This window comes from Sinohyriopsis cumingii, chromosome 16, assembly GCF_028554795.1.
Source record: "Sinohyriopsis cumingii isolate HCF-2022 chromosome 16, ASM2855479v2, whole genome shotgun sequence".
In the NCBI taxonomy this organism is placed as follows: Eukaryota; Metazoa; Mollusca; class Bivalvia; order Unionida; family Unionidae; genus Sinohyriopsis; species Sinohyriopsis cumingii.
Genome location: NC_142976.1, coordinates 96,436,132 through 96,450,990, shown reverse-complemented (window position 1 = coordinate 96,450,990; position 14,859 = coordinate 96,436,132). Strand labels below are relative to the sequence as shown.

Below are 14,859 nucleotides of genomic sequence, written 5' to 3'. Positions count from 1 at the left end.
TCTCCGATCAATGACTAACAATGATCTCAGATTTCGTGGTAGAAAAACATCCATTACAAGAACTCATTCACTGTATTAGCACCTACTGTATGGAATTCCTTACTCTTGAGGATATGTAATTCAAATTCCCTTGCTTCATTTAAAATATCATTAAAGAAATTCTTTCTTTACCAGCTGGAATGGCATATTAAGCCTCTGGAAAAAAAACTTTAATCATTATATCCATAAATAATGTCTTATTTGATGTATGTATATACAACTTAGGTTCTGTTTCCCAGTATAGTCACATAAATTCATTCATTTTAAATGTGTGAATGTGTGTGCGGCGATACCCGAGTATGTGGGTTTTAAAAAAATTACTTTTAACATGACCAGTTTCAAACAAGATAGGTCAGAGTATTATTATTATTATTAAAAGTTTTAAAAAATATTATATTGAGTGTAAATTTAGGCTGTATTAAACTTATTTGCGAATTTTCTGTTTTTAAAGTATATTGGCTGATTGTACAAGAGAAGTGAATCCTTGTTTGTGAACAATGTAATGTCAAGTTACATATGCCATGAATTTCATTTCTTGGAAAAGCATGACACACTGTTGAGCTCTTTGTACACCGAAGGAATGATTCTATCCCCCCCAAAAATGGGGCTGTAATCCCTAGGATGAGATGAATAATTGAATGAAATTCAACAAATGGTTTCTAACTTCTTTAGGCCTCATCACTTACAATTTTTGTTGCAATTTTAAAAAAATTCTCATTATGAAAAAATTATTATTGCAAACCAAAGTTAGTTATACATGTACAATTAAACTGTTATTTTGTAAACAAGATGTCTTCTCAAATCATGGCATTAGTTGTTGTTGTTATAGGGTTTAACGCCATTTTTCAGCACAAGATAGGCTATACATGCCAGCCAGTATTAATGGTGGAGGAAGAACCGGGAAAACCCCGGAAAGAACCACCGACCCACAAGATGCTACTGGCAAGCTTTCTCACATATCCACATTTGCCGAGTCCGAGACTCGAACCCACGCAGACAGAGGTGAGATGGCAGTGATCCGTGACGGAGAGCACTTTAGGCCACTCGGGGCCCCCCATGGCATTAGTAGAAGTTGCTGAAAATAATTTTTATAACAAGTCCTTTATATGTCAGATTTATTTGTTTATTCATCTTACATTATATTTGTTTAGGCTGTATTATAATAATCATGTTTGTTACTTGCTAGATTAAATAAAGAAATAAATACCTAAATAAATGATCATAAAAATTGGCACCCTTAGTTACACGTCAAATTCACGTTCATCCGTTTAAAAGAATCATTGTCGCAGATATTTATCAAACAGTGTATGGACTAGAAAAATGAAAACTATTTCAAACTAAATTCCAGTTTCAGTGAACAACCATGAAAGAGAATGTCATATAAAATGAAAGAATCGATTAGAAGTTGTTCTAAAGTTATTTTGCTACTAGACCAAAAATACCTTAGCAGACGAATCTCTGGCGATGTATTGAATATAGGCAACTCAGAGCAAAAAATGTATCAATCATCCATTACCAATGTGCACTATCAACTATCCCAACAGTTAGTCATAAAATATTGTCTCATTTTGGAAGGAATACATATTTGTAATTATGAAAATGAGCATTATCAGCTCAGTCAGCTTTGTGACAATGCACATATATATTGGAGAATACCAACACTTGTGTGGTCCAGACTTGAGGTGGGGGAGTCTCGCATGAAATAGTTCCTTTGGATCCATCATTTCATCTCAACAGACCCTTAAGGTGAAGTTTACTTTGCAATGATTTGATGATATTACCCCTTCCCCAATTTTGTTTAAATACAATGCATTAATATTTTTAAAAAGGATGAAATAAAACATTGACTTTTTCTTTGCAATTTTATATTCAGAGAGGGAAAAAACTGAATTTTTCTTGGCAAATTTTTATTCAGAGAGGAAAAAACTGAATTTCTCTTGGCAGTTTTTATTCAGAGAGGATTGTGGATCAGTTTTGATTCTAATTATCATTAGATCATGTATCCTGTATTTTAAGAATTTCAGCTGAAAATTCACGATCGATGAAAAGCAAGTGGAAAGTTGAATTTTTGTAGCCCTGTCAAATATGATTTTTTTTATGACTGTGGATATATCCAAGTTCACTACTACTAAAATTAATTATTTTATTCAGTATTTCACATATTTTCATGAGTTACTTGAGAAATTGATAAAACATTTATTGCAGTAATGTCAGCGTCCAATGAAAATTCGAGTAGGACGCTGCAGACAATAATGTTATGGTGGCACATTGTTACTGTCAAAAGAAATAAGATCATCTAAGTTTATTTAGCACCGCTAATGCATTTCCCCTTGTTCCATTAAAATGCTGTGTCCCTCAAATTTGAAGGGTGATTAACAGCGTCCTCTGCCCTTGGGACCTAAATTGCAAAAGAGGTATTTTGAAGATTTGTTGTTGTTGTAGGGTTTAACGCCATTTTTCAGCACACAATAGGCTATACATGGCAGCCAGTATTAATGGTGGAGGAAGAACCCCGGAAAATAACCAGAAAGAACCACTGACCCACGAGAAGCTACTGGCAAGCTATTTCACATACCCACATTAGCCGAATCCGAGACTTGAACCCACGCAGACAGAGGAGAGATGGCAGTGATCCGTAACGAAGAGTGCTTTAGACTACTCGGCCACTCAGGGTCCCTTGAAGATTTTAATCCACTGGGTAATTTGACTCCAATATTAGGTGACCCTGATTTAATATGATGAAACTTGGTTAATTGCTGTCCTAGGACAGGGAAAAAAACCCAAATTGGGATGAGCAAGTTTAAAAGAAAGTTTAAACATAAAAATGTAAAAAAGTAAAAGAATTTGGGTTGCTGCAATGAGTTTTGGACTTGTGACCTCTTGTTTGGCAGCCAGGTTGGCCATCCTAGGACAGGAGTGGTAAAAAAAAGTTTGAACCCAAAATTAAAAAAAGGAGTTGTAAAAATTTGATGATTGTGCAGTGAGGTTTTAACAGGTGACCTATCGTTTGCCAAGTGTGACACACATAAAGAAAGACAGAAAGAGAAATGTATGTGTTTTTATGATGAAATGCACCTCAAAGCAGCTAGATTTTTGTATTATTACGATATCTTGTAAAGAGACATGTCAAATTATGGTTTGACCGCTCTGGTAGCCTGGTGGTTAGAGCATCCGCCTTGGATGCGGCAGGTCTTGGGTTTGATCCCTGGCTGAGTCAAACCAAAGACTTCCAAATATGTTACTAACAGCTGCCTCGCTTGGCGCTCAGCATTAGGAGGTTAATGTTAAGACTGGTCGGTCTGGTGTCAGGATAATGTGACTGGGTGGGACATCATGCTACATGTCTGCGGCATGATGCCCCAGCGCTAGACATCACTATAAACTGTCACACTACAGACATCGGAGCAATATGACTGAAAAATTGTTAAAGCTACATGAAAATTCCAAATCACACACACACACAAAAATTATGGTTCTGACTTTGTAACACGTGGATAACAGTGGAATGTAGGACAAGTTTTTGGCAAGCAAGCATTACTGACTATGGATTAAGATATTTCAGGATGAAAATGATATCAGTGAAAATTGGGGATGCCAAGTGGCTCACTTTAGTACATCAGGATCATTTTTGCTCAAATAAGTAAACTATAGCTGTAATTTTTTTGTTGGATTGGATTGTTATTGGTCTGAATCTTGTAGTCGGATCCCCCAGGATCGTCTCGTGGTCTAGTATGCCTGTATTCTTTTTGGGGCTTGGAATATTCATTGGTGGTATTTTGTTAGATGTTGGATTTTAGTGGGGATTTTTGGGGTCAGAAAACCATCTTAGTGTACCTGGGGGATAGGCCTTGTAAGTTTAATGTTTAAATATGTCAACTTAGTTGAAAAGATGGCAACAGTTTCTGTTAAATCCATTACAATTAACATGCAAGAGATATATTTGATATCCTGTAATCACCAAGCCATGAAACCCAGCAATAAAGATATCATGTGGTTGTAAACTCTATTATCACCTATTATATTGAGGGCACCTGCTGAGGCATAACTATGGATGACATGCGGGTAATTATATTATCCAAATCAAGGATGGAGCTCTGCCTGATACATTCTTTGTACATGCAGGTTAAATTCATATGGTGTACATGTGATGAAAAGATGTTTACTTGGTATTTTAGGGTTGGGGTGCACAGTTTTGTTTGTATTAGTTTTGGTTTTCTGCTTATATTTTGTTTTTTGGGGGAGAGGGGAGGGGGTAGAGTTGGTGGTAAATTTTTATTTTCTTCTGATGGGCACAATAATATGAGAGTACCCACTCCTCCCTCATGTCTGTCCAGTGAAATTATGATACCTCAATGCACTGAGTTAACTGTAGAGATATGCCAAAAATTTGCCAAGGAACTTTCACTGTTTCTTGCCTGGGTAGTAACAGGTTCTGCATAAAACATGTGTAGTTATGGAACATTGAAAACCCACCATTTCCCAAAGTTTGACCAGGACTTTTAAGAACAGCTAAGTGAGGAACTTATTCACTTAATTGCTCACCCAAACTCAAACTGACCTTTGTCCTAAAAGCATGTGTACATATATTGTGTACCAAGTATAATCTGGTAAAATGATGAATAAATACACTTCACTGATATTAGGCAAAATTAAACCTGTGTGGATTTGGCCACTAGCTAAGACATGCCATATTTTAATGGCCACAACCCCATAATGGATGCAATCCCCCCCCCCAAATTTGGTACCCCCCCCCCCAATTTTGGTACCATTACCATACCCAGTATTTTACCTCTGGACTGGCAACTGTGACTGTGAAATGAAGTAATTAAAAAATAAAGTAATTTAAAAAATAAAGTAATTTTAAAAATGGAGTAATTAAAAACTGAAGTAATTAAAAAGACAAAGTAATTTTTTATGAAGTAATGAAAAAAATGACCTTTCTGTCCTTTCATGCTGTTTAATCTGAACCTAACATTTTTGCTTGTGCCTGACCTGACTCATTTTCTAGTTAGACTTTATTCCATTTTAAATTTATACATCTATGTGTTTATCTACCTCCTCATTTTAAATACATCTATGTGTTTATCTACCTCATCATTTTAAATACATCTATTTGTTTATCTGCCTCATCATTTTAAATACATCTATGTGTTTATCTACCTCATCATTTTAAATACATCTATGTGTTTATCTACCTCCTCATTTTAAATACATCTATGTGTTTATCTGCCTCCTCATTTTAAGTACATCTATGTGTTTATCTACAACATCATTTTAAATACATCTATGTGTTTATCTACCTCATCATTTTGACAACCTAGCTATACAGTTTTTGATTCTGAGCACAATCACTTACTCAGGCTGATGCTCATCTAAGTTGTTTCTTTGATCACAGATATTTTAACACAGTCTCAGTATAAATTAAGGTGGCATTAATAAGAAGAAAGTCATATTTAGGATTGCTGCCTCATTTTGGAGCCAGATATTCATGAATGTAATGGTAGTGATTATATGAGCATTATTTGAATGAATGATTTAGTTGGTATGTAAAATCAAAAGTAACCTGTTTGTATCCAGGGGTTTAATGGTATATCCAGTGTATCCCTCAGGGAGGGTTTAATCAGCACAATGCTGGCTATATGGTGCAGGTAAATCTTACTTCCAAACTTGTAAAGATGTATGATCTTTGTTCCCCCCAAACCGTTAGAAACGTAAACCCATCCCCCAAAAATGTAGACATGTAAAATGACGAGAGAAAAGGTAAAATGTAAAGATGCAAGATTCAGTAAAGAAGGTGTATCATATAAAAGGTTAAAAGTAAAAGAAACTAAAATTTAAACTTATTAAAATATAGAGTCAAAAGTTGTAACAATAACAGATAGGTAGAACATTTTTCCACTTTGGAGGCTGTATTTCTAGTCCAATTTTGATCACCTTGGAATGTATGCTTACATGTATATATCATCAAAATTTTGGACAAGATTGATAATGAGAGATCCAAACTGAGGTTAAAATTTTACGAGCCATAAATCTAATCCAGTTTGGATTAGAGTCAGACAATGGATAAAGTTGATAATACATGAGCTCAGTGCACATTGAGGTTAAAATTCTAGAAGCCAAAATTCAGATCGGATTTCAGTGGGCTCAGAAAATGGATGAAGTCAATAATGAGTGATGTCAGTGCATATTAATGAGATGATCTTGCATTGATTGCCTGAACGTTTTACCACTCATGAGGCCATATTAAATCTGGCTTTGTTCATGAAGATAGCAGAAAATTGTCACATATCACCATTATCTTCATTTAGTATGATTATGAGTGAGCTGATCTACATGTTAATGTCATCTTGCATGTGATTGGTGGAGTCTGTCAACACTATAGCAACCATGTGACTGCGTGAGCTTGTCACCTCGCTATTATAAGGCACTGTTTTTCAGATCAAATATTGTTCATTAGTTTGACATTAACAGAATGTTGGATGAATATGATTACAAGTATATTGTCCTGCTTAAAGAAAGGATCAGCTGTTAAGTTATGTAAGTCAGGTGAACAATTTAGGTCCACTTGAGCCTCATGTTTCATTTCATTTTTGTCATATCATGAACTTCATATAGTTGTTGCTTTTGGTATTTTGTTATTGTTTTTTTTAATACCCTTTGATTTTTATCATTGTTTTAGTATTATGGGGCCATATTTCAGAGACAAATATTTTAAAATCATGCAAAATTGACAGTGTTTGGAAATTACATATGGAAAGATTTTATCCCCCATCAATCTTCCCAATTGTAAGGTCACAAGCTGGAAAATACAAACCTGAATCACCTTTTGAAGCATCCTCATTGCCTTATTAAAAACAAAGTTTCCAATTTCACCTTTCCTGTTTGTCTTCTGCCTTGTGAGTGATAAAGAGCCATAAAATACTTGAAGAGTCCAGAGCTCCTTTTGATGTATCTTCTTGTGTGGTTAGGAATGAATTACCCAGGGTCAGAGGGTTCATTGGGGTTACTAAGGACAGTACTTGGTCATTTGATTGGTCATTTGATGTGGTCAGTCTGAATGAACTTGATTACATTCTTTACAAAAGTTTGATGTTTTTATAATATCCTGATAATGGAAAATAAATAGAATGTTTTGCAAGGAATGGAATTGGATTGACTCATGTTGTATATTGAATCAACATCACTTTAGGGTCGGGTGTCAGGTCAAGTGTTGAATGAGATGTAAAGTTTATAGTATACTTGTTGTCATGGAAATTAACACAACATGCTCTATTTCAATACCCTTTTTATTTAAGATGTTACTTCTTTACCTCTTTCAGCATGTCATCACAAAACAGACTAATTTTAAAATTGACCCATCGTTACAATATGCTATATCATGACTGGATGAAGAAGACATTTAAATCTGGTCATGATATAGGATCTCTCCTGTTTATTATTTCCATACTTTTCAGAGAAAAGGTTGGATTTATGTGAACATGCCAGAAATTTGGTGCATATTTTTTATTGTTGTTGTTGTGGGGATTAACGCCATTTTTCAGCACAAGATAGGCTATACATAGAGGGCAGTATTAATGGTGGAGGAAGAACCCGGGAAGACTTTGGAAAGAACCACCAACCCATGAGAAGCTAATGGTAAGCTTCTCACATATCCACATTGGCTGAATCTGAGACTCGAACTGGCGCAGACAGAGGTGAGATGGCAGTGATCCATAATGGAGAGCGCTTTGGACCACTCGGCCACTCGGGGCCCCTGCATATTTTTGTAATGTTGTTCAACTCAAATGAGGTTAAAGATGGAGATTTGGATCCTTGGCATAAGATTGGTGGTATTGGCTGGGTCTGGGGTGTTTTTACCAACGTATCTAAGAATTGGTGTGTTTGAACAGTGAGTGACCCATGTGTTGACACTGATCAGATTTGGTGGGGATGGGGTGTTGGATGAGACACCAGGGTCATACACCAGGGTCATTTTTGGTGTGGCATACTCTTGTCATCCCAGTTTTTTAACTTAGAAATAAGTGAGATCCCCACACAGCATAGCTCTTGATGTTGCATGGCTACTGGGTCTGTACTTATTGTGCAGATTGACCCAAGGGACACGTATTTGGATGAGTGGGTGGTACAGAGTTTGAGTGCAAGGGGATATTTGTTTCACAAAAGCTCAATCAAGCTTTGTTTGCTACATAGTGTTTAGCAGAGTGGAGAAAAAAACCCCATGTAGAATCCTATTTCTGCTGGCTGTTTTTCTTGATGAGTTATTGTCATTACTTATACTGCAATCTAGAAATTTGGGAGTATGTAAGAACTTTAATACTCTGCTGTGGATGTTTGCGGGTTCAAGCACTGGACGAGTCATAACAATGACATACAAATGGTACTAGCAGCTGCCTTGCTCAGCATTAAGAGGTTAATGTCAGGACTGAACTTGCCCAGGTTTCAGGATAATGTGACTGGGATATGATGTGCCCAGGTTTCAGGATAATGTGAATGGGACATGATGTGCCCAGGTGTTAGGATAATGTGAATGGGACATAATGTGCCCAGGTGTCAGGATAATGTGACTGGGACAGGATGTGCCCAGGTGTCAGGATAACGTGACTGGGACATGATGCTACATACTTACATCATGATGCCCCAATAGTAGACATCACTATGGAGATTTGATTTTAATCACATTGCATCTTATGGTAAAGAATTAAATTGCAAAACATGCCTGATTTTATGTTTCAGAATTATCCATAAGAATTTACATGCTTTAAGGAATTGACTGTATATTATTGGGAAATTTAAGATTCAGGAGGTCCAGGTTGACATGAAACAACAATAAGAGGTCAGTAAGCTGCCATCTGTCTTGTATCTCAATGCCCATTTTCCACAAATTATACTTGCAATTTGCTTGTTTGTGAGTGTGAAATTAAAGCCACGACACTCAAGTATTTCTATTAAATTGAATTTTTTCTATAAATTTTCTTTTATGAAGACAAAGATTTTTGACGTACTGTTGAAAGATGCATAGTGTACAGTGTAGTCACAGACCAGTTACTGTCTCCTATAGCATTTCACTCACAATAAATGATTCAGGTGTTTCCTTTCTTTGTCTCAAGCAATACCACCATGATAGGTCATCTCCTCAGCAGGATCTGGGTGATATGGGTCAAAAATTGGTCTGATTTCTTGGCTTTGATGGCCATTTAGGACATCAAGTGGGCAGCGGCTGGACAGTGTCCACTTCCCATACCTTAATCTCTTTGTATAATCTGACTAGCAGTTGTTGCTGGAATGTTAAATTGACAAGTCAATACAATCAAGATAATTACCATATCTTAGAAATATAACAGAATAAATAAAATTATATGTAAAATTAAAGGTTTTGGGGGTGGGTGGGGAATATTACCTGTTTAGTAAACAGAAATATGGGTTTATAATGAAATGTAATAAAAATGAGATAAAAGATATTAAAACTAAAATAGTCTGAGTGGACAGAGTGTCTGCCTTAGATACAAGAGGTAACAGGTTTGAACCCTGGCCGATTTATTCCAGGTACAAAAATGGTACTAACAGCTGTCTTCCATGGCACTCAGCATTAAGAGGTTAGTGTTTGGACTGGTCAGCCTGCTGTCAGGGTAATGTGACTGTGTGGGGCATGATGCTACGTATCTGCAACATAATGCCCCATTGCTAGACATCACTAAAAAGTAACACACTGCTGACATCGTTGCGATATGACTGAAAAATTGTTAATGCTACATAAAAAATCCAAGTCTCAAATACACATGCATGCACGCATACACACACACATTTATTATTCGGCTAAAACATTACATTCTTTGTTCGGGAGAATTGTTTTTGGAGGAGATACATTGTAAGCACTATGAAAATTGCGGAATCAAAGGTCAACAGAACATGACCTTGTTCTTAACTGTTGACCTAGTCTTCAGGGGCCCCGAGTGGCCTAGTGGTCTAAAGTATTCATCTCACCTCTGTCTGTGTGGGTTCGAGTCTCGGAACATTGCAGAATCAACGGTCAAAAGAACATGACCTTGTTAGTAACTGTCAAATCAACCTAGTGTTCATAATTGGTGATATTAGGTGCCTGTGCTATATGACAATTTACAGTATGTACAGTTCTGGATATCATCCCTATGCCGACCAACTTTCAGAAGCACGTGTACTTTAAAAGTAACAAAATAGGTCCAAGTTTATTTTCATGACATGCTACGGCGGAGCTGATAAATATCTTGATTGTAATTTAATCTCAGTAAAATTTGTAATGGAAATGGGTTCATGTGCTTTTGCAAAAAGAAATATTGCACATGCTCTTTGGAGGACTTTTGTCGTTAAATTTTCTATTTTGGAAGTGCATAGTTGTGTACATTTGTTCGGTCTTCAGTTTCATCAGTTTTGACAAGTACCAAAACTTGTAAAGTTTGATCTCCTTATTTAAGTGAATCATGATTTTAATCAGAGTGTGATGTATTATGAAAGATTTCTGGAGGCAGACGAGTGAGATGTGCAGCCAACTTTGGTACAAATAATTAAAGATGGAATGCAATTGAAATTATTAATAGACTAGTAACCGTAATAGATTCTGGATGTTAAGTGCTAATTTATATTACATACACCATGACACTAGCTCCCTGGGTGATTAATAGAATATAAACACAGCAAATAAAAGTAAAGAATGCCTGTATCATGAAGTGTATGGCAGTATTTTATACTGCACATAAAAGTCAAGAATGCATGTATTATGAGGTATAAGCCAGTATTTTATACTGCACATAAAAGTCAAGAATGCGTGTATCATCAAGTGCACGGCAGTATTTTATACTGCACATAAAAGTCAAGAATGTATGTATCATGAGGTATAAGCCAGTATTTTATAATGCACATAAAAGTAAAGAATGTATGTATCATGAAGTTTATAACAGTATTTTATAATGCACATAAAAGTCAAGAATGCATGTATCATGAAGTGTATTACAGTATTTTATAATGCACATAGAAGTAAAGAATACATGTATCATGAAGTGTATTAGAGTATTTTATAATGCACATAGAAGTAAAGAATGCATGTATCATGAAGTGTATTAGAGTATTTTAGAATGCACACAGAAGTAAAGAATGCATGTATCATGAAGTGTATTAGTGTATTTTATACTGCACATAGAAGTAAAGAATACATGTATCATGAAGTGTATTACAGTATTTTATAATGCACATAGAAGTAAAGAATGCATGTATCATGAAGTGTATTACAGTATTTTAAAATACACATAGAAGTAAAGAATGCATGTATCATGAAGTGTATTACAGTATTTTATACTGCACATAGAAGTAAAGAATACATGTATCATGAAGTGTATTACAGTATTTTATACTGCACATAGAAGTAAAGAATGCATGTATCATGAAGTGTATTACAGTATTTTATAGTGCACATAGAAGTAAAGAATACATGTATCATGAAGTGTATTATAGTATTTTATAATACACATAGAAGTAAAGAATGCATGTATCATGAAGTGTATTACAGTATTTTAAAATATACATAGAAGTAAAGAATGCATGTATCATGAAGTGTATTACAGTATTTTATACTGCACATAGAAGTAAAGAATACATGTATCATGAAGTGTATTACAGTATTTTATAGTGCACATAGAAGTAAAGAATGCATGTATCATGAAGTGTATTACAGTATTTTATACTGCACATAGAAGTAAAGAATACATGTATCATGAAGTGTATTAGAGTATTTTATAATGCACATAGAAGTAAAGAATACATGTATCATGAAGTGTATTACAGTATTTTATACTGCACATAGAAGTAAAGAATACATGTATCATGAAGTGTATTAGAGTATTTTATACTGCACGTAAATGTCAAGACTTCAATTTATCAAGAGTATACCGGTATTGTATAATGCACATAAAAATCAAGAAAGCGTGCATTATCCAGTGTATATGAACCACTCTGGTGGCCTAAGTGGTTGTTGCATCTGCCTGAGATGTGGGAGGTCATGAATTCGAATCCTGGTAGAGTCATACCAAAGACATAGAAATGGTACTAGCAGCAATTTCGCTTGGTACTCAGCATTTAGAGATTAGTGTTAGGACTGGTCGACCTGGTGTCGGGACAATGTGACTGGGTGGGACATGATGCTACATGTGTGGCATGATGCCCCAGTGCTAAGACATAAAGTGTATATCAGCATTTTATACTGCACATAAAAGTCAAGACTGCATGTTTAATCATGTATAATGATCCAGCATTTTATATTGCACATAATAGTCAGGAATGCATTTATCATGAAGTAATACCATTATTTCATACAACAGATGTGCTTCATCATAAACATACACTATCATACACTATTACAGTCAGAAAATAGCCAAATCAATCCAGGAGGTCATTGGAAAATTACATACATGTTAAATATTTGTCTTTCAGGTTTTTTTCAAATCGGAGATTTGATTGATGTAGGTAGGTATATAGTAACAGTGGGCTAAACCTAAGTATAGCTTATCTTAGACTGTTAAAGTGATATTTAAATGAATCTGGCATAATTCCAACTCTCCTTTGCTGTGAGCAGTACACCCTTAACCTACAATCTGCACCAAAAAATAGCATCAGGTTTACCATTACATCCATGGGTTGGAGGGTGTGTTGCGAAAGCAGGCAGCAGATCTTGTGGCGCCACCCGAATGGGGACACAGGTTTTTTTTTGGTTGTTGTTGTTAAAGTAGCCTGCTGTAAGGTAAATCATTCGGCTCTTGGCTGACATGGAAAGCCCTGCATAATTGCAGTTTTTGCATCATAGAGTGATCATCATGCAAATGTTTTGATGTCATGGTGGTGATTGCAGCTTTTTGGTGCCATTCATCAGGTTTTGGCCATGTCCATTTGTCTGTCTGTTTGCTTTTAAAAAAATCAGTCTTGTGGTTTTGAGCTTGATTGTATCTCGTGCAACCAAGTTCGTCCTCTGATCAAGTCACTAGTATCGGGTGGGAACAGTGACGTACATATTTTATCAGTAGACTAATGTAAATTCTATTTTTAGGTTCTTTGAAATTCATGAAATAACATCAGTTTGCATGCTAATGAGGGAGGGAGGGACATGCAGCGGGTTCCAGAGATTTTGTGGTGACAAAACCACAGGCCTCAGAGGTCTTGGGGCCCTCATCGTCACCAGTGGTGCCATTTACCTAACAGTATGCCACATTATGGCATGACTTATATTTGTAGTCATTGTTGTTAAGCATTTTTTGTTGACATTTACTAATGTTCACTTTTTATGCTTAGGTCAGTCTTTCAGATACACTGGTATGCACAGCACGAAATTTGGCATCTGTAGGTGTCCCAAGGACTGTTATAGCTCCTTATTAGATATGGGTTACTGTGTCCTATTTCTGACATGATGGTGACTGTACACCTTGTATCTTAGGCTACCTTCTGGGACATAATTACCTGTAAATAACGAAACTGCATGTATCATTAGGACTACTAATGATGGTGACTGTACACCTTGTATCTTAGGCTACCTTCTGTGACATAATTACCTGTAAATAACAAAACTGCATGTATCATTAGGACTACTATACCACCCAACAAAAAGAGGCCACTGTGACCTTGATTAGAATGTACTGTCTAGCAATGTGACTGTTATGCAGAAGGTATTAACAGTTAATAAAACCTCCATTGTCTGCCATCACAAGTGGAAGCTTCCTGTCTTAAGATAGCTCCATTTCTTTGTCAAATTGCTTTGAGAAAAAAATAAAATATTTTTCAAAATTGCTTTAAAAAAAATGAAATATTTTTAAAATTGCTTTAACTTTAGTGTGGCTTGGTCAAATATGCACAGACACTTAAAAGTTCACTTGATAATTTGGTTTTGGCACTGTAATTACAAATTAAATGACCATTTACATCTTACAACAGATTGATAAAGACACCACAAATGCCTTAGACTTTGATCAGGTGTGAGTGACCTATATGATTAAAATCTGTCCCATACTTGACAGAAAACTTTGCCCTGCATTGAATTTATTTAATGCATATTTTACAGTTAAAACATCCGTAATGACTCTGTTGTATGGCTGTTGTAGTGGTTAGCAAGTGGTTTCCAGATGGCTGAGGCAGACTTGGAAAGTGACCATAAAAAATACCAAACATGCTCACAACAGATTGCCAGTAAGAATAATGATCTTCCAGTCCGTATAAATATAGTTACTATTCATGGGCTTATGTGGGAGTTTGTATATATCTTTCGACCAGCTGTGTGATAAAAAAATAACAGTGGTGAGATAAACATTTATCTCACTTTGTCCCAGACCTTCTCAGTAAATTGGCAACATGTGCACACCACTGGTGGTGAAAATAGACACTCTACACATTTCCAGGTTCCTGATTTTAAATTTCTTTTACTTGGAGATGTTCTCTGCAGTGGAACTGTTGGAAATATACTAACTAAAGGATTATACACCAGCGAGGATGTCAGAAAATTTGGTAAGTTCATAGGGACATGTCATATCATGTTGCTTTCTTAATATCAAGGGAGGGATTATTTTCAGTTGAGAATATTATGTGAGGAATGTACTCTTTACTTAGGTGCTGTGTTTAGTACTGGACCTGGATAAAATAAATCTAGTTGTCGATAAAAGTTTTGTTAGAACATTTAAAGTTATCATTTGCACTGAACAGATATTGTTCTGTTCAAGTCCATATAACCTGTATTAAAACAAAATGAAGAGGAAGTGTCATTATGACATTTATGTAGCATGCTTGATAAAGATAACATCTTCTGGGTCAACAGGA

At 35.7% G+C, this 14,859-nt stretch overlaps 1 protein-coding gene across 7 annotated transcripts in view; it reads left to right on the top strand.

Annotated features, from left to right (window-relative positions):
• LOC149781024 (partitioning defective 3 homolog) overlaps positions 1-14,859 on the top strand; it is a 146,875-nt gene that overhangs the window by 7,963 nt on the left and 124,053 nt on the right. Inside the window, exon 1 of one of the 7 annotated variants that reach the window (XM_089938155.1) lies at positions 14,401-14,550. The exons of the other annotated variants lie outside the window; for them this stretch is intronic. Within the exon in view, the coding sequence (XP_089794281.1) occupies positions 14,536-14,550 (15 nt within the window). The 5' untranslated portion in view covers positions 14,401-14,535. Of the gene's footprint in view, positions 1-14,400; positions 14,551-14,859 lie in introns of those variants that run through there. 7 annotated transcript variants of the gene reach the window in all.